We start from the raw sequence: 20615 nt of genomic DNA on the forward strand, positions 1-20615 counted from the left end.
GTCAGCATCTATTACAGGCTGGGCACCTTCCGCTTGCCTTCTTGCTGTGGGGATACGGGAGACGGCTGAAGCGGCCCGTGTAATCAACAGGAGTAGATAGACATATCCAGCCGCAAACAATCTTGCCTCCATTCCTCTCCCAGGTTTCTGGAATTCTTTGGAACTAGCCACATGAAGCAAAGTGCATGACCAGTTGCCTATGTTAGGTTTTTATCACTGTGATAAAACTCCACAACCAAAATCAATTTGGAGAGGAAAGGGTTTTTTGTCTTATCTTACAACTCTCAGGCCATGGGTTCTCATGGAGGGAAGTCAAGGTAGGGACTCTAAAGGCAAGGGCTTAGAGGCAGGAACTGAAACAGAAGCCATGGAGGGATGCTGTTTACTGCCTTGCTTGCCGAGGCTTGCTCAGCCTGCCTTCTTATGCCACTCAGGACCACCTGCCCAGGGGTGGCACCTCCCACAGTAGCCTGGGCCCTCCCACATCAATCTCTGCTAAAGAAAATGCCCCACAAAATTGCCTTACAGACATCTGGATGTAATCTGGATGTAGGCATTTTCTCAATTGAGGTTCCTCTTTCTAGATAATTCTAACTTATGTCAAGTTGACAGGAAAAAAAAAAGAGAGGAAGGAAGAAAACAGGACACCAGGATACCTAAGCGGTTGAAAGCAGCTAAGCAGCTGAAGAGACCAAAAAAAAAAAGTTTCATTTTCCTGACAAAGATTTTAATCTCAGAGACTCTTTACTCAAAATGAAATTGTAATGTATTTATAGCATATCTGTTCTACATTTTCAGTGTTACCTTGTTTTGAGCTAAAACTAGCATAGGATGTAATTTGTATATGTTCATGGTGTGTGTATGTGTGTGTGAGCGCACTCACGTGTGTGATGTGTGTACTTTTGTGTTTGGAGACCTGAGGCTGACATCTATCGCCATCCTCGATTGCTTTCAGCTGATATACTGAGGCAAATCCCATGCTAAGCTAAGCCTGGAACTAGACTGCACTTTCCTCTCCCTGGGTTTCCCTGTCTCTGACTCCCATATGCTTTAAAGGCCGGTGGACTTTTTCTACACTCACGTGGAGTGCATGCTGGGGTCTGAACTATGACCCTCACACTTGAACACCAAACACTTTGCTCACTGGGCCACCTCCCCAGCTCAGTAAGCCTTTTTTTTAAAAATTAAAATAAAATAAACAAATAGTTTCATACTTTAGGTAAAAACTCATAATTAAATTTCTCTTATAAAGTTTCTAATACCACGGCACTACAATTGAATTAACAAAAAAAAAAAAACGATACAGACTCGAGCTTTGCAGACACCTACATAAGGCAAAAGCGGAGGTTCACCTGCACAGCCCTACGACTGTTGTTTCTTTTTCTTGGAAGAGCCCACTAGTCATAAATTCTGTTAGTGTGGGCATCAGCCAACTCCATTATTAACACCACCAAGGGGAATTTAAATGTATCATGTTATAGGATCAAAAGTTTCACTCTCTGAATTGGTGCCAGCAACACAAAGAATTTCCAGACCCTTCCGTCCAACCACAGGCAGCAGGGACCTCTTCCCACCAGCCCTATGACTCACTCCCTTGTGGGGTGAAGGTCACTCGATGCTCTCCCAAGGCCATGACCCATCTGCCTCCTGGGGTGAAGGGTTTTGTGTTCACAGTGTGAACCTAGAACCGCAGACCCTCACTAAAGCCTACAGGGACCTTCTTTGCCATTTCTCTCGCTTCATTCAGTTATGGAGGCTGCATCCTAGAAACCCGCTCTAGTGTTCTTGAAAGGAAGCCAAACTAGATCCTCCTGAAATAGATGGCTTCGGCATTTTACTCATTGGTCCAATGGCCTAAGAAGAGCTAGCCTAATGGCCGGAAATGACTGCCTGTTAGGAGGGTTCCAGCTTACTTGAACTTCAATGTATCAGGGCCATTGTTTGGCATGGCATGGGAAACGCTCACCGCAGTCTTGGGGCACATTTCTACATATCCTTGAGTTCCAACTTATCCTCCTTGTTAATCCATTCATTAGCACCAAATCGCAGGGCGTCTTGCCAAGCCCATGGGCATGATCAGAGCTTGTGAAGTCAGGTCCCCCAGGCACATGAGTTCAGTCATCTCATTAGTTCCCCCGTGCTACCCAAACCCATCATCAAGTGTGTTTTGTTTCACGTTGTTGCCATTTTCTCAATACAGGTATTGTTGAATAGGATTGTTTTTAATACCCGCTTTGGTTTAACTGTCGTTTGATCTTCATAATACAGTAAATCTGCAGACTAAATAGAACTGAGTTCGGGAGAAGAGGCGGGGAAAATAGCAGGGAGGCTGCCCGGAGACATCCCTTTCCTTAGAATTAGAGATGAACGGATACAGAACCTGAACAGACAGCTCTCATCTGCCTCTCTGGGCAGGAGACATAATCTTGGAGTCAGCAATGGTCCAACTTTGGGGATGAATCCACTTGGTGTAAACTGCTCTATCAAATGAAAGCTTGAGAACAGAGAAAAAGAGCAGCCTGTTTTGCAGGCAGCATGCCCTCCCCTGCAATCGCAGCTGGATGAAGAGTCACTGCTTCTTTCCCAAGCCTGGATTTTGTTCTGGCCCATAGGGTTCTAGTCCTAGAAAGGGATCTTTTTGGAAAATTACAGTCTCAGGAGTCTGGAAGCAGGGCTTTGGGGTTGTACTTTACCTCAGCTATGACACCTTTTTTTGTTGTTGCTGTTCAATCCCATCTTTCTCCCAAAGATAGCGATATTAGGAAGCAAGTGTTAAAATACAGTCCTCAGCTCATAGTAGGTGTGCAGTCTCATCTTTTCTAAGAGTTGATGCCTCTGTTTAAGAGCTGTCTCTCAGTGGAGAACACAAGTCCTTTTGGAAACCCCGGGCGCCCTCAGTCTGGTCCCTGGCATAGGATTGCCCCACCCTCCTGTGCCACGTCTTAAGCCTAATGGAAGCCCCCTGCTTTTTCAAGGTGGCAGTTGTTTGGTCCCTGGACATCCCTGGGAACCGGATGCATTTAAGGACCACAGTGCTTCCAAGGACAGGGGACTTCACCTACTCTCAGGCTTCCAATGACTGATAAGAAGTTATCTTCTGCCCTGGCGACCTGCTCCTCTAGCATCAATGAAGCCCATCTTCTCATTGCAGGAAAGCCGCAGATGCACGTGAGGCTGTGCTCAGCATTGAGCTCAAGCCTTCAAGGTGTATCAGCAAGGTGGGGGGTGGGGGAGTGCTGATGTGTGGGCTGGAGGTGGGGGCAAGAAGGAAGTCTGTTGACATTCACAAAGGGAATCATGGACGCTGTTGGGGGGAAAAATCTCCTTAGCCTCTGTTTACCCTGGTGGGTAGCCACAGGGAAGAGAGGGGGCGGGGTGGGAAAAGGAGACAATAGAATTCTGTGTTGCCTGCTATAAAAGTCTGCTTTCCCAAACGACGTGGCAAGCTGCTCAGAGCACTGCTCAATTAGCCCCAGTGCTTAAAGGAGGGTCTCCCTGCAGCTGTTGGTGGCAGGCAGGAGTGGAGGCGGGCAGGGCAGCTCTCCACAGCTCTGGGACAGTGGGGAAGCAAACCTGCGGGATTCCGAACTGCAAGAGATGGGGGAGGGAAGCAAAGAGATGTAGGTCCCTGCTTCTTGGAGCTAAGGCCTCGGAGGAGGTTAAGGAGCTGTTCTGGAGCAAGGCATTGCCTGGCAGACCTCGGAGGAGGTGGCCAGAAAAGTGAGTGCGCTCGTCTCTCCAGCAGAGAGTGACCGACATATGGAACGCGTTATCTGGAAGGGTTACAGTCTGAAGGAGTTCCTAGGGGTTTTCAGGGGGTGGGGTGGGGGAAGGGAGCCTCTGGAAACTCAAGGAGCTTTCTAAACAAAAGGAATTTGAGAAGGCTTGGGGAAATAATGAGAAATGCAAACTTGACCCAGAGTTTTCTTATATCTCTCTGGCTTTTCTTCTGCCCCTGCTGTTTTCACATTTCCAGTTCCTGGGGCCCAGGAAGGCCCCTGGATGCCAGTGTCTTGTTCAGTGTGGACAGCACAACTGGCCTGGGGGTAAGAAGGACCCTGGAACAGTCTCACTCCTTTGTGCTAAAGGAAAAGGGAGCTTAACCTTAGAGCCTTGAGGACAGGCAGTCTGCTTGAAGTGCATTGGCCATAGGGACAGCTTTCATACGAGAGCAAACCGGTGTCCCCTGGGATGTGGGAAAGCCCCACCCAAGGACTCACTGGATTGTGAGGGATTCCAGGTGGGAACCTCGAGTACCTACCTTCAGCCCTCTCAATGTCCTCTCCAAAGATATAACACACAAATACATACAGACACACTTCAGGCCTACATATATACATACATAAACACACATGCACACATGCTTATTCAGACACACACTACACAACATGCACCACACACACATTCTCATGCATATATCACACACATGCACACAATTTTAGATACATCCACCACATACACAAAGACTTATATACTATATACATGGGAATTCAGACCCTACACATACAAATATATATCCAATATACTCACAGATTCACTCTCACACACCGACATCTATATACAACATTGTTACACACACAGAGATAAACACTCACATAGAAACACACATACATGCATTCCCCACCCACACACATCACTCACACAGAAAGATGCTGCCTGTCTGTGTCCCAGTGTGCATGTATTCTCTGAGACATTCTTCTTCCCAGTCTTGGATTAGCGTCCCCTTGTCTACTCTTGAGAAGTGTTGGTGGAGCGGTGGGCCACTTCCCGCCACCCGGCTAGCTTTACCCAAAATAATTACATGGAAACTGTATTCTTTTAAACACTGCTTGGCCCATTAGCTCTAGCCTCTTACTGGCTAACTCTCACATCTTGGTTAATCCATATCTAATAATCTGTGTAGCACCATGAGGTGGTGGCTTACCGGTAAGATCTTAGCCTGCATCCATCTTGGAGAGGAGAGCTATGGCGACTCTGCCTCACTTCCCTTCTTCCCAGCATTCTGTTCTGTTTACTCCGCCTACCTAATTTTCTGTCCTATCAAAGGCCAAGGCAGTTTCTTTATTAACCAATGAAAGTAACACATAGACATCATTTCCCTCCTCCATCAGAGAAGAACTACAGATGACCTGTACATCATGGCTTTCCCATTGGGCTTCTTCATTCTCTCCTATGGTTCCTGGTCTGGGTACCCTGCTGTGTCTTCAGAGCCAGCAGCTGTGCCTCTGGAGCTAGGAAGAAACTGTAAACAGTGTAGATCTTGGGTGGTGGTTTTGGTCAATGGTGGCAGAGTAGAACAGCTGCAAATCTGAATAACCCTCTGGAAGAGTAGTGGTTAAGATTTTGTTGGTGCTGTCTCTCATCACCCTCTCCCCCAAGTCAAGTAGCAAAACACTTGTCTAGGGGACTTTGGGACGACTGAAAAAGTGCATGCCCTGTTCATTAAAAAAAAAAAAAAAGCCAGCCTTTCTTTACAAACATGTGCATACATACACATACACACACACAATTCCCTCTTCTAAGGTGACTACTTTGTGTCAAGTTGTTCAAAATCATCACAACTTCACCTGGATACAGACAGAAGGAGGGGACGTATTTACCATCGTGAATAGGAACAAGTGTTAAAAATCGACTGCCGTGTTTTAAAATTAGCAACGTACTTGTGCAAGGATCTGGACAGAATGTATGTTCTCTTTTCCTTGTTTTATTTTGTGTATGTCTTGTCCTCGTGTACTGAGTGCCTGCTCTGTCTTCTGTAAGAACACAAGTGCTCCTCACTGCTGAACTTCTTGTAAAGACTGCCACTTACTGCTGTCGGCTACAGCATGGGAACCCCTGTCTGTGCTGAAGCTTTATGCTGTCTGCTATAGCAGGGAACCCTGTCTATGCTGAAGCTTAATGCTGTCTGCTATACCAGGGAACCCCGTCTATGCTACAGCTGCCTCCCTCAGCTTGTCCAGGGGTGTCTCCTGAGAGCAGCAGCCTGTGGCCACCCTGCTCCATTTGCTTTCTCTCAAGAGGCTGTGCATGCTGTTCTCCATGTCAATGGCAGAGGCCTGGGATGAAAAGAGACCCTTCAGGAAGAGTGGCATCTTCTAACATGAGAAGGATGATTGCCTGAGGTTCACTGAGCAGCACAAAGATCAAAGAGATGAAAAAGCCGTTGAGTAGGCAAGGAAGCCATCCGGACTGTAGAAAGTGAATGAGAACATGCAGACCTCCAGTGCATGGGGTGGGGGGGTGGGGAGGGGTTCTGTGTCATAGATGTAGCACAAACTACATGGATACCTCTGCGGCTAGGTCAGTGCACTTTCTCACACAGTGTTATGCATTATGTGCAGTTTACATTCACCAGTGGCCCCATGCTCCCTCCTCAAGAAAATCTTGCAAGCCATGAGTGGTTTTCTTCCCATGTGCGCTGTTTATGGCCCTGGACAGTCAGCACAGGGCTGGTTCCATGGGCTTTCCACTGACTATTTTGCTTTACATTAGCCAGGCACTTTCCCTCCGTACCCATCCTATTATATACAAGAATCCTAACAGATGATCATGCCAGTTCCTGCCTCCATATCTTCAAGGAGACAGAGAACTAGGGCCAGAAAATGAGGCTAACAATAGGCATTACTTGATCTGGGGAGGAAGAGACTGGGAATTAGCATGGAACAACAGAAACACAGGGTGTTCCAGTTAAGAAAATCTTAGACATTCTTTAGTTCAAGAATTCCGGGGCTGGACAGATGACTCAGTAGGTAAAGTACTTGCCTTGCAAACATGAAGGTATGTATGTATTTGAATCCCCAGAATCCATATAAATGTCTGGTGGCTATGGTGGCACTTGGAAGGCAGGGCTGGAATCCCTAAGCAAGCTGGCTCTCTAGACTAGCCAAATCAATGAACCTCAGGCTCAAGGCAAAGGCTCTACTTCAATATGCAAGGTTGAGCATGATCAAGGTAGACATTCTTTATCATTCTGTCTCTATACATATAAGCACACACATTCATGTGTACCCATGCACTTATGAACATGTATACATGTGTATGCACGATACTTATGCCTTCAAAATTAGCAACCCAAACCTAAGATCTGTGGGCCACTGAGTTGGGCTTAAGAGAGTCTACAAACCACACTGAAATTATTTTTGCAAAATATTTCCTTTGTGTATCTGTGTGCGCATTTCAAGCCCCCAAATCTTCATCTTTAATCACAGTTCTGAATCATGTCCACCTACATTCTTATCCAAGAATGAGTAGGCCTTCCATATAATGTTTAGAAAAGTGCACATTGATGGGGGTTGTCACCAGTATTGGGGGACATGACAGGGAGTTAGCAGCTGGGAATCCAAGTTTCATGTGTGTGGAATACCAGCTGACCCGCCTAAAATACAAGCAGCATCCCTGTTGGAAGAACTACCAGGAACTGAGACACCTCCCCGCCACCAGATCATCAATGATTCACTCTCAGCCCCAAAGCTAGTTAGTGGCACATAATAATCAATCAAAGCATGAGACATGCTAGAGTTCACATATTTTAATTCTCATCGCTTACATACTGCAATCTATGAAAACCAAGAGTCCGGAACATATCATCTCAGAAAATCTAGCTCATCTGGGTGCTGAGGATTGAACCTGTGACTTTGCATGTTGTGGGCAAGCATGTACCACTATGTCAGATCTGTAGGCTGGGTCGTTTTGCACTTGGTTTTCTTTACCATCGAATAAGGAAAGAGATACTTTAACTCTGAGAAATGAAAGTGCAAGCCCGTGACACTACAAACTACAAGTTGAACAAACGCTCTTTCCAGCCAGTGTGAATCAGGGGCGCTAGCCTCAGCCTGTGGAATGTCCTCCTGGCACTTCCGGGGACCTGGCTAGAATGTCTCTTTTCTCTAACCGTGGAACAAAGCATTGGAAACATCGTGGTGTTGCTGCCAGTTTGCTGCGAAGAAGCAACAGGTGCCTTGGATTCGGAGCTAAGTGGGAGGAATTATGCAATATTAGCTGAATGTTAGGGCAGTGAGGTCAGAGAGATAGCTGTTTAAATCCCGGCTCTGTATCTCAATTGATGTATGAGCTTTGGGCAAAATTATTTAATCCCTCTGAGCCTCAGTTTCCTTGGCTGCAAAGTGGGCATAACAATCGTATCTAGAAGGATTAATTGAGATAATCCACGCAGAGTGTCTCACACAGTCTAGCATGTGGGAAGGCTCACCAAAGGTTAGCAGTTATTACAAGTGATTATTGTGACTTGTGTCTGTGATTAAACACAGCTTTGAGTTCAGTGTGTTTGTGCCAAAACTGCTTTCAGAGGAGAAACTCTGGGCTGATTTTTTTTTTTTTTTTTTTGTCTTGCCCTGCTGCCCAGAAAGTCTCTAGACGGTCTGGGATTGGAGTCATAATGTTTAGTAAGTGCCTGCCTCGCACTCCAGCTTGGATGAAAGACTGGTTATCTTCCTGAGCACATGCCCCGACGTTGCTGGGCGAGCGGGTGAGAACAGACCCATAAAATCACCAAGTAGACACCTCCTCTGCTTCTGCCTCTTGGATTGTAAAAGTGTTCCAATGAATGATGGTGGCCACAGTGAGTACAAAGAGAGACTGCCACCAAATGAAAAGAGCTACTAGGCAGACTGAAAGATGGTCACGACTCCCATGTCTTCAGGCAGCAATGTTTCCTAGCAGACAGCATCCTACCTAAGATAACCACAGACCAACACCTCACTATGGCATGTCCCATTTTCACGGAAGGAGTCTGGCTTGGGGTAGGGGAGATCTGTGAGGGGCTGTGCTTGGTATCAGCCACGTCACCAAGCATAGAGAAGAAAGCCTGCCATCTGACCACGTTTCCTACAGCCAAGTACTCTTGAGGGCCAAACCAGGATGGTTTCTTGATCTTGCACTTCTTTCTGCCACTGTGGTTGATGCAGGAATCAGGATGGGCATGGCCAAGCCAGCTGTGGTCTTGGTTTAGAAGAGAAGACAGGAGTACGCATTGAACAGAAGCCATACCTTGGGAATTCCCTCAGGCGGCTACTTCATTCTTTGGATTTGAGTCCTAGCGTTTGCTGAGTAGACAAGAGTTCAGAACTTTATCATTATTCATCTCATTACTGTACATTATAATATAATTCATTGTAATGATTACAAAGCCATCTCTCAGCTGCCACTGACTTGTGATAGTATTCCTAACACTTGCCCACATCCAGAGAGGACAAGTCTAATGCAAACACTAGGCATAAATTTAAATCAAAAGTATTGATTTGGGAAAGGTTATCTTCTGAAGCTAAAGTCAGTCTCTAGGGCCCACTTTCTCTCAGCTATTGGGCACAGCCCCTATCCTTGTGTGTCTTAGCCCTTAGAAAATGGAGTTAAGACAGACATAGAAAATTGTCTTCCGAATCAACATATACCACAGCACTAAATGAATTGAAATAGCCAAACATGTGATGGGGATGAGGTTCAGTTGGTAGAGTACTTGCCTAACTAGTGATGGGGAGGTAGTTCAGTTGGTAGAGTACTTGCCTAACTAGTGATGGGGATGTGGTTCAGTTGGTAGAGTACTTGCCTAACTAGTGATACGGATGTGGTTCAGTTGGTAGAGTACTTGCCTAGCGTGTTCAAAGCCTTGAAAATGATCCCCCAACACGACAAAAATCAAGTGTGGCACCACACAGCTGTAATCCCTACACTTGGGAGGTGGAAGCCAGGAGATCAGAAGTTCAAGGTCACCCTCAGTGATATGGTGAGTTTGAGGCCACTGTGTTAGAGACAAGGAAGAAGGAAGGAAGGAAGTAGAAAAATAGACTGATTATAAGCCATCCATTTTTATCAAGAGGGCGATACCATTTGTACGCGTGTTCACAGTCCTGTAAATGCAGCGTGTCTGTGAAAAGTGGCAACCAGCGTGTCTAAACCAGAGCAAGATTTACTAGACAGGCCCGGTATGACCAATAGCTGGCTGGACTCATTTTCTCTACAATCTCTTTCTAGTCCACCCTCTGACCGTGAAAAGAGCCATACAAAGAGTAATGTAACCAAGAGCTTCCTGGGGGCTCCTATGGATCTACCAGGCACCCTTCAGAGCTTCTGCCAAGATGGGGCCAAGTGAGAGGGCTCCTGGCCTGGGAGTACACATACTACCTTCCTGCTCAGTGCTGCAGTGCGCATTGTTTTGACATGTGCACACCTTCCATCTCACGTTGCCTGAGGGCCTGAGGAAGGCGTGTTCCCCAAGCATCTGCACATAGCTTCCTGGCTTCCACCTCCTCCCTGCAGTTTGCTTTCCCAGGGGCAGGGATGGAGGTACAGGTTCCTAGTCCACAATGAGGGTCCTGTTTCTCTCAGCCTGATCTTGAGACAGACCAGTTTGTACAGAGATGGGTCAGCCTTATGAGGGTCTCTGGTTTGTTTTGGCTCAGCCTGGCATGTGCCATCTAACTTCACTTGGCTGTGATCTCTGTTGCCACGGGGAAATTAGCCTCACTTGAACTAAGAAGCTCTTTTCCTAGCTCAGACCTTAGACCCTGGGATAATCATCTACCCTGTCAATCAATTTCCAAATTCTTACTTTGAAGTGCTGGGTCTTCTTGTTACTGCTGTGTGTGTGTGTGTGTGTGTGTGTGTGTGTGTGTGTGTGTGTGTGTGTATGTGAGGGTTATCTCAGGCCGATTTCCTACTCATCCTACTCCTGCCTTGGTCTCCAGGGTCCTGGGATTGCTGGCACAAGCCACCACGCCTGACTAGTGTAAGATTTAACAAGGAACAGTCGTGCAGAACCTGATCTTAAAGAACAGGTTAAGAATCCACTTTCTGGCCCAGACCAGCCTGCCCTCACCAGCTGGTGCTGACCTGCCTAACTCTCAGGGACACCCGGAAGAGTTCCGACCAAGCACAGTCAGAGAGCATGCCTTGTCTTGATCGCTGAAGTCGCTTGGTTTTTTTATGAATACCTATAGCATTCCTCTGCATCTTCCTGGGCTAGTCCATGGACTGTTCTTTGTTCACAGCTCTGTTCCTTACCCTCTTGGTTTCTGTTTTTAAGTTATTTTTGCATCACTCTATGGTGCTGTGTCAACAGAACAATACCAGGTATCAGAGCATGCCTACGTCGAGAGTGATGAGTGTCATCTCATTATCCCAGCGCTAGGAGACTGAGGGTTTTGGAAGACACATAAGCATGTAAGACGGCCACGCTAAATAACTTCCTGTTTCCCCCCATTGAGGAATCCTATGTTTCTTTAATCACTAATAATCACACAATCTCTCTATTAACAAACGTGTAAATGATCTGAGTGATGGGGTGGGCGTCTTTCAACTGTTACATGGAAGAGTTGTTGTTCCTTATTGGACATTGTAAGACAGAGAGTGCCCAGCCCTCTGGAGCTTTGCTGAGACTGAATAAGGATAGTACCAGTGTCGCACTAGACAGGAAGTCAGAAGGTGCTGTGGACGCTCACACAGCCCCATGGATGTGAGTTCGTTTCTCATGCACTCTTATACCAACTCCAAGTTCCTTCCTTCACCCTCTTCAACATTTCCTTCCCTTGTTGATTCTGGATTCCTCCTCCTCTCTCCAGAGAGCTGGCCTGCGTGTTTTCAGTTTGAATTTTACTGTTTCCAGGTTGCCCATCCCCATGGATGCTAGAGCCTAATTGGTCTGTTCTCATCAGCATCTTCAGAGCCTTTCCTTTAGATGTCAACTGTGTATTTGAATTAATCTGCCTGTCTTCCCCCATCCCTGTTCCCAGTTCCCTAGGAACATTAGTAGACAGCTTCTGAAGGCTTCGTCAGAGTCTCTCTCTGGCCAACCTCATTGTCTTGTCTTTGTGTAACTCTGTTGACTCATTCTGAAGCCTGAGGACCTGTGAGCAGAACAAAGCCAGGGTGAATTAATGTGCAGTTAGGAAGCGGGGAACAAGCTGGGCCTTTGCTATGGTCCTGATTTCATGTTTCCACCACATTCCTTTCCTTTTTATCATTTAACTTGAAATCCACCACTTTCCCATCACTCCTCTGTCCACTGCCTGCACGAGATATGAAAGTTATCTGGCAGGACACAGCCCTAGAGGCCCTGAGCCTTAGTCAGAGGCCATGTCACAGAGGCAGAAGTCCTCCAGGGAATTAGACCCATCTGGGTACAGCTGGACAGCTTCATCTCTAACCTCAGCCACAACAATGCACTTGCTTCCAGAGGACCATGGGTGTGTAAGAAATAAAAAAATCCCCTGGATTTTCATATTGCCGTGTTGTCAAATTAAAAGCTGGTGTCAGGCTGATCTTCTCCCCTCTGAGGAATGCCAATGTCACCTCTTTATCTTCTCTGAAGCCTTCCGGGTTTCCAGAGATGGCTGCAAACCCAGGACATGAGGTGGCATGCCCAGTGCTCTGACCCTTACAACATTCAACCTCTGCAAGAATCGGTGACCTCCAGAGGGACTGACTTGCAAAATCCCGGGTCCAGAAGGGATAGGGGCCAACTGGCTTATTTATTTTCATGAGTAATGGTTTCATAAGAAATACAGAAAGGAGGAAACAGAAGTGGTGGCCTCAAATCCCTAGAAACTCGTTATATGGCTGAGACATCTTTGGGAGGTACTTAACCTGCTGGACAGCAGCTGTTGTGTCTGCACTTAACTCTTAGAACGCGCAAGAGTAGGGAAGGAAAAGAGGCCACAGATGTAATCTCTAGGAACATGAGCCTAGTGTGCTCAAACCCCAGTTCTCCTGCTTATTATTTAATTACCCTCACTCCTCAGTTTCCCCAGAATGGGATATATGAAACTACTTACCTCAGTGGGGTGGGTCTCAGGATAAATATATCACAGATATTCATCTCTGACTCCTGGCATTTTTATTGTTGAGGGACTCACCATAAATGTACCCCACACACGCCAATCACCATGGTAAGCAAGAGAAGTCGGACTTGGACAGACACTTATCACACGTTTTTTCTCACATCACAGAGATGTGCAAACAGAAGGGCTGACACTTGGGAGTAGACAGAAAAAGGTAATGAGAGGTGACTGTGCTCAGAGTCCATGGCATTGGTGTTTAAGAACGTCATAATGAAATCCATCACTTTGTGCAATGACTGACTGTATGCTAGTCTGGTTTTTTTTTTTTTTTTTTTTTTTTTAAATCTATGCATGTTCGACAAGAGTGGTTTGCAGGTATGTAGACAGGAGCCGGCTCCTGGGCGGAAAAACTGGTCCTCGGGAGGTGAAGCCCCCTCTGCAAGGGCCAGCCCAGATATGGCTGTTGTCTCCAGTGCTCTACCGCCTCGTGGCCCAGCTCCCTTTCCCATTTCAGTCGCTTGCTGAATACCCAGAAATCCTCTGTATGTGTTGTAAACTGAGCCAAAAAGAGGGAATCAGAAATTGCTCTCTTTTGAGTATTTTGAAGGATGGTGAAACCTTGTTAGGAATGTTGCTCCAGGGACTGAGAAAACACCATATGTGGGAAAGCATGGCTAAGCGAGGAGAATAGCGTGCGCGCACTGGAGATGGGCACTAGGGAGAGGGTAGGAAGGGGGTTTTACTGAGGTCTTTAACAGGTCTTTTTCTAATTATAGCCAAGAAGAGCCTGGGGACTATGGCCTGCTTCAGAGCCAAGGCCTATATTTTCTTTGGGAAAAGAAGGCAGAGTTGATTGGCTTCCAATCCAGGCTTGGCAGAAGCCCACGCAGGATTTCAAGCCAGTAAGCAGTGCCTTGGGTAGGTCTTGATTGGTGTCGGTGCCCATTCAGTCAGCAGATCCTGAAGCTCTGCAGCGATGTTGAGCTCCAGGCTGGGCTTGTAGGATTAAATAGACAGGCTTCCCTATGGTGGAGGAGGAGAACTACCCCTAATAACAGCAGTAGACGGTTGCTGAAGCCGAACCTTCTTCAGATGACTGTGAGCGTTCCATAAGGGAAGGCAAACTCACTGTTGTGCCCGGCAGATCTGACACTGCTCTCCTGTTTCCGTTCCCCACGCTGGGGAAATAATCCCCTAGGGAAACTCCTACCCCAAAAGACACAGTAGGAAGTCAAGGGACTCTGACCAAAAAAAGGGCCAGAGATCACACTTCGCCTCTCCAGAATCACAAACCTCACTTCCTACTTCCTGCACTTGCTTCCTTAATCTCCCGTCCCTGTGTATCCAATTCATGGAGTTCCTTGTCTCCCACAACTACCATGGCTGACTGGAGCTCCAAGCATATGTAAGCAGTGACAATTGGGAGTGACCATGCTGGTACAGACGGCTGGGAGCCAGATGTAGAAAGAGAAATTTTCCAGATGTTTCGTCTTCTATATGTACATGCACCAGACAGGCATGCAGCCCGCCTGTTACCATGGACAACTCAAGTTCGTGTTCAACTGCCGTTTCTAGTACACTGTGTGTGTGCCTGATCGTCCCCTTTCCGTTACGTGATTATGAAAAAGCCTTGTCCCGCTTGAGAAAGAATCGAGAGTCTTCTAACCCCTGACGTTACCTAGCAGTCCATCAGGCCTCAGTATCTAGGAGTCTTTGCAACCTGGAATGTGTTGTTTTGGAAAATTCTTGTCCCAGTGTTCTTGGGATTGCTTTCTCCAAAAATGAAGAAAGGTAAGAAGGAAGGAAAGGAGGGAGAGAGGAAGGAAGAAAGGGAAGAATAAAAGGAGATTTCCAAAATGGATTCCAGAGGATGCCTGCTGGCATTTGAGCAAGTCTTGGACACAGTTTAGAAACACTTCCCGACCTCACATGACATACTCTCAGGACTCCCTCCCGGGTGGATAGATGGTAAGGAATGGTGTGGAGGAGGGGCTGGGTGAGGTCCACGCTACCTTCCATGGGCCTGTGAAGGATGCTAGACCTACTAAAGTAGCCATTCAGAGGGTAGATCGACAGAAAGGGAAGGAAGCGTGTTGCTGTTGTGGAAGACAGTTGGAGAGCCTCAGCGAAAGGCCAGCTTAGGAAGCCAGTGGCGAGGAGTGGGAACAGTCTCAACGTAAGTGGTCATGAAAATGGCAAGGACGGAAGCCTTGCCCAAAAGTCACAAAGCTTGCAGAGAAACAGTGAATCCGGTTAGAGTGGGGGGCATGAGAGCAGTACAACTGATGGGAAACGGGAACAGGGGGCAAAGACACCGCCCCACCTCCTCTTACTCTTAGCACTGTATACAGTACTAGAGGCTGTACCTGGAATTTCTCTCAGAGGCCCAGGTATTCAAGGTTTGATTCTGGCTCCGCAGGTGCTGGGAGCTTGCGAGAGGCCTTCACAGCGCTGGAGACATGTCCTGGGATAGGGCTCTCTCCTCCTCCCCTCCTTCATTTTTCTTTTGCTCCAGGCCATGGTTGATTTTTTTTTTCTCTTCACTTAAGCACACTCTTTTTGACCGTGTCACCAGAACCAAAGCACAAGGCCAATTCATCACGAACTGAAACCTCGAAAGCTGTGAGCTAAGAAACCTCTCCTTTTTCTTTATATAGTGAACCTCTTCGGTATTTGGTATAGAGGTTGACTAGCAAATCAGCAAAGGCACGAGATCAAATGTGCTTTCGTTCTTAAAGGTTGCTTTCATTTTTATTCATATGTGCATGCATGGGTGTGTGACACATGTGTGCTGGTGTCCGTGAAAGTCACCAGAGGATGTTAGCTCCCCTAGAATTATAGTTACCTACAGTTGTGAACCAGCCAACATGGGAGTTGGTCCAGAACTTAGGTCCTCTAGGAGAACAGCAAGCACTTTTACCTCCAAAGCCAGTTTTCCAGCCCTCAATAGAGCTTTTGCTGTTGTTTTGTTTTGTTTTTGTTTTTTCCAGACAGGGTTTCTCTGTAGCTTTGGAGCCTGTCCTAAAACTAGCTCTTGTAGATCAGGCTGGTCTTGAACTCAGACATCCACCTGCCTCTGCCTCCCGAATGCTGGGATTAAAGTTGTGCGCCACCACTGCCCGGCTCAATAGGGCTTTTCTAGCACTAGCTTTGGCTTCAAAATTCATGCTACCATCCCAAAGACTTCCTTCTTAGCCCAAGTCCATCATACCATCCAATACCCAGCTTGCCAAGTCATCCTCATAATTACCTTGCCCACCTCTGTGTGGCCTTTTACTTTCCATGACACACCCTGCACATACAGCTATCACCCCTGATGTGCCGCCCTGTGAGCGAGGATGCTCATGTGTCCAGGACAACCTGGTAAACTGTCCTTAGACTCCGAGTTTCTCATGATCTTCTTGCAGCTGTTCTGGGGCGAGGGTGGAGGCTGAGCATGCTGTTTATCTTGTGGTCTTGAAGTTTCATTTCGTTAGGTTTGCAAGATTGACAGAAATGTCCCTTTTCTGCAGAGCGGGAGGGAGATTAATTACCCTGTGGGAACCATTTTCCTGGGACAACACAGTTCCTGGACTGGTGTCTAGGGCAGGCAGCCATGTTAGAATCCTTCCTTGGCTTTCCCTTGGAAGGAATCAGTCATCCTAAGAGTGGTTCCCAGGGGAGGAAGATGGTCCCCTTATTCACAGAGGCAGGCCAGGAACCAGTGGGTAAATGGTCTGGTTAATGACTGGACCTTTGTCAGCCTTTGGGGATGAGAGAAGAGATGAGGAAGTAGCTGTGTGGTAATTCTGGGGACAGGCTCTTCGAAGAAGATTCAGAATCGGGACTTCTTTTCCACAGCTTGTGCCAACCTTGTTTGTTCCTTTCGTTTTCCCCCTGGATTCTGTAAGATCTTTCTGAAAATACCAACACTGAACCAGGGGAAAGGATTTTATTTTCCATGTGAAGACAGAACTCAAGAGAAAACACCCATGGGGCCGCTGGGGTGGCAGCAGCAGTGATTAAAAAGTGGATGCTCTGGGCGTGGGGTGAGGGAACTGCCAGGTCATGGTCACCAGCTCAGCTGGCTTTCCACCTGAGAGTCTCCCCCTTGGGCTAACCTCCCGGAAACATGGGCTTGGCCCTAGCGCAGGAGAGGTGTGTGAGGAGGATCTCCAGATCGCTCTGCAATTCCACAAGGACTCTCCAGGAGCCCTGTGCTGAGGTTCTGTTATGGCAACAGAAGAGAGCGGTGGGTTAAAGAACCATTTCAGGAGGGAGGTGGTGGAATCAGATGGAGGACTACAAAAAGAAGTAGAAAAATAGAAACTAAAAATCCTTAGGAGGAAAAAAAAGAACTAAAATCAACCCTTGCTTCTCAGAGAAGGTAGAGCCGTTCATTTGAGTTGAGTTTTGCTGAGTCTCTCTTTTCGGCAAGGAGTGCTTCACAGAGCTGTGGGTTTTAGGGTTGATGGATAAGAGGGGTGTGCTGGTGATGCACGGCCTTCTGGGATCCTGACAGAGCACCTTGGCACTTGGGCACTCTCAGCAGGTGCCCGGAGGCCTTGTGTTTGTTTCCAAGGACAGGAGGAGCCAGGAATGAGCCTCTCTCTGATGCCACACTATAAAAACAACAAACCCAATGGCCAGCCTCAGTGTGTCCCTCTGGAAGGCCCTATAGGCTAGAATTGGACCAATAGCACCACATGTCTTGAGGAAATTACAAGGCCCTGAACTGAGAAAGCAGTATACGGATGCAGTCCTCAGCGCGGCCTCGGTAGAGTGGGGCATGTATCTTTTCCAAGCTCAAGGGATTTGTCAGGATGTCACCGGTGCACAGCAGGAGGCTGGGGAGCAAGGCAGACATCTAATGTAGAAACAACTGGTGCTGTCAGTCTAGAAAGCAAGCCATCCAGAGCCCGGTGCTGCATTCCCCAGGATTTCTCAGGGGCTGGGGGAGGAAGCTGCCCCTTCTAAATAGCAGGAAGGAGCTGTGCTGCTTCCTTAAATGGTGGTGCCCTCTCGTTACTCTCAGAGATGTCAGCCTCAGGCAGCTGACACCAGAAAGACCCGGACTCTCGCAGCCAGCCCTTAACACCTGTGTTTCCTCTTTGCAGATCTTACAGGTGAACAAGGTGATGTCCATCTTGTTTTATGTGATATTTCTCGCTTATCTCCGTGGCATCCAAGGTAACAACATGGATCAAAGGAGTTTGCCAGAAGACTCGCTCAATTCCCTCATTATAAAACTGATCCAGGCGGATATTTTGAAAAACAAGCTCTCCAAGCAAATGGTGGATGTTAAGGAAAATTACCAGAGCACCCTGCCCAAAGCGGAAGCCCCCAGAGAACCGGAGCAGGCAGAGTCCACCAGGTCGGAATTCCAGCCCATGATCGCAACGGACACAGAACTACTACGGCAACAGAGACGCTACAATTCGCCCCGGGTCCTGCTCAGTGACAGCACCCCTTTGGAGCCCCCTCCCTTGTATCTCATGGAGGATTATGTGGGCAACCCGGTGGTAGCCAACAGAACGTCCTCACGGCGGAAACGGTACGCGGAGCATAAGAGTCACCGAGGAGAGTACTCGGTGTGTGACAGTGAGAGTCTGTGGGTGACCGACAAGTCCTCAGCCATTGACATTCGGGGACACCAGGTCACAGTGCTGGGGGAGATCAAGACCGGCAACTCCCCTGTCAAACAATATTTTTATGAAACAAGATGTAAAGAGGCCAGGCCAGTTAAAAACGGTTGCAGGGGAATTGATGACAAACACTGGAACTCTCAGTGCAAAACGTCCCAGACCTATGTCCGAGCACTGACCTCAGAAAACAACAAACTCGTAGGCTGGCGCTGGATACGAATAGACACTTCCTGTGTGTGTGCCTTGTCGAGAAAAATTGGAAGAACATGAATTGGCGTCTGTCCCCACATATAAATTATTACTTTAAATTATATGATATGCATGTAGCATATAAATGTTTATATTGTTTTTATATATTATAAGTTGACCTTTATTTATTAAACTTCGGCAACCCTTACAGTATATAAGCTTTTTTCTCAATAAAATTCGTGTGCTTGCCTTCCCTCAGGCCTCTCCCATCTGTTAGCCGTGTTCTGTGACCGGGCTCTTGGGAACCCTTCTGTAAAAACCTGTGTACACCAGTATTTTGCCTTCAGTATTGTCAAGGCCATGACTGTGGTTTTAGTAAACTTCTTAAAATCAGACGATGTCAGAGTTGTGTATAAACAGAGTTCTGTCCCCTTCTGGTGTGTTCCACGTTGGATTGATGAATTAAAAGAACCGCTACGGCCTCCCTTGAAAACGATACCTTGTAACCCGTGGCTTGGCATTCTTCTCTGGACAGCAAGCTCACGATCAGGTCCTCACTTACTCTTCCCAGCTATGGGGCCTGCCAATTAGAGCTGTGGTCTGCGCCAATAATAACGAACCTGGCACTTTCACTTTTCAGCACATTTGTTGTTTGGGGATTGTGTAAGGGTTGGAATATTTTTTTTCTTTTCGTTTGGCTTTGGTTTTGTTTTTGCTTTTGGTAAGTGGTTTTCATCCTTTTAGACAGGGAGGAAAAAATTGCCTAACTATTCCTAACAGATTTTATGTGTGTGTGTGTGTGTGTGTGTGTGTGGTGCTTGGGTTCAAACTGTAACAGAAAAATGATAGATCTACCCAGGAGCAAACTGAAATGGCTCATGAATAATCCATATACAGAAGATAAATGTACTCATTACAGATTCTCTTGGCCAGGGCTTTTGCCATGAGCAGTTGTAAATGGGTAGGCTTGGGAGAAAGAGCTGGTTCAAACTCCAGCCCCTCCCCTGTGACCTTGCAAAGGGTTTGAAGACTACCAGAGCCTGGGTTTCCTGGGGATGCAGTCACTCTGAGATTCCCAGGATCGTCGACACATTAGTCAAGTCCCCATTATAAACTTAGTAGCCAGAGGTAGGCCTCTGAGAGTCTCGTGGCCTTGTCCATTGCTTTCTTCTTTCCAGGGTATTGCGGTCAACCTTGTATCACTGTTAATTGATGCACCCAGGAGACACAAACGGTCCATATTCAAAGGACTTTCTTGGTGCCTGCTGAGTCTTGGCAAGGGATCACTGTGGCGATAACCTCTGGTCCTTGTGAGAATAGGGACATTAGTCAGGCCTCACCCCAAAGAGTTTCTTGATGTCCTGTTCCCACGATGACATAGTTCATCCTGTTGGGGTTGCAGCGTAAGGACTCCGGAGGTACAGAGGTCTACCACTCAGAATCTTTTCTGACAGCCCTAAAGCCTGCTGCATGCCTGCTCTGACCTGGGTTGCTCTGCCTCAGTTTAAGGCCTACGTGTGCTCTCTCTCTCTAAAGCCTCTAACATGTACAGAGAGAAGACGTGTTTTCCATATGACATGAGCATTTGAAACACATGCAGCAAATAACAACTGTAGTTAAAAACATCATTTTATATACAATTCTGGGTCCTAAACTGTGAGGACAGAAAACAAGATACCTACTATGTCCCCATAATGCACTGGGCACTTTTAAAGACGGTTGACATTATTTGTCAAAGAAAAGAGGAAGGGAGGGAAGGAAGGAGGGATGGAGGGAGGAAGGAAACTTGAGGGTGGAATTGTCATCTCAGGGTGAGGAATGAGGAAAGGTGAACTTGACTGCAGTGATTTTGCAGGAAATTGGCAGAGTAGAGAGTTAGGTTCATATATCAGTGATGACACCAGATGTCCGCTGTCTCCCTTCCCTCCTGTCTCTCTTCTGGTCGGACAGCGTTGTGTTTCCATGGCTGCTGCAGTGTTGGGGATGAGAGGCACCATTCTCTCGTGGAGAC

At 47.1% G+C, this 20615-nt stretch overlaps 1 protein-coding gene across 3 annotated transcripts in view; it reads left to right on the forward strand.

The window, feature by feature from the left end:
• Ntf3 (neurotrophin 3) overlaps positions 1-18868 on the forward strand; it is a 67141-nt gene extending 48273 nt beyond the window's left edge. For all 3 annotated transcript variants that reach the window (XM_057778809.1, XM_057778817.1, XM_057778824.1), the window contains exon 2: positions 17888-18868. In XM_057778809.1, coding sequence (XP_057634792.1) covers positions 17888-18685 — 798 coding nt within the window. In that variant the 3' untranslated portion in view covers positions 18686-18868. The remainder of the gene's footprint in view (positions 1-17887) is intronic.
• Positions 18869-20615: the final 1747 nt, after the last annotated feature.

The sequence above is a fragment of the Chionomys nivalis genome, chromosome 1 (assembly GCF_950005125.1).
Source record: "Chionomys nivalis chromosome 1, mChiNiv1.1, whole genome shotgun sequence".
NCBI classification, from domain to species: Eukaryota; Metazoa; Chordata; class Mammalia; order Rodentia; family Cricetidae; genus Chionomys; species Chionomys nivalis.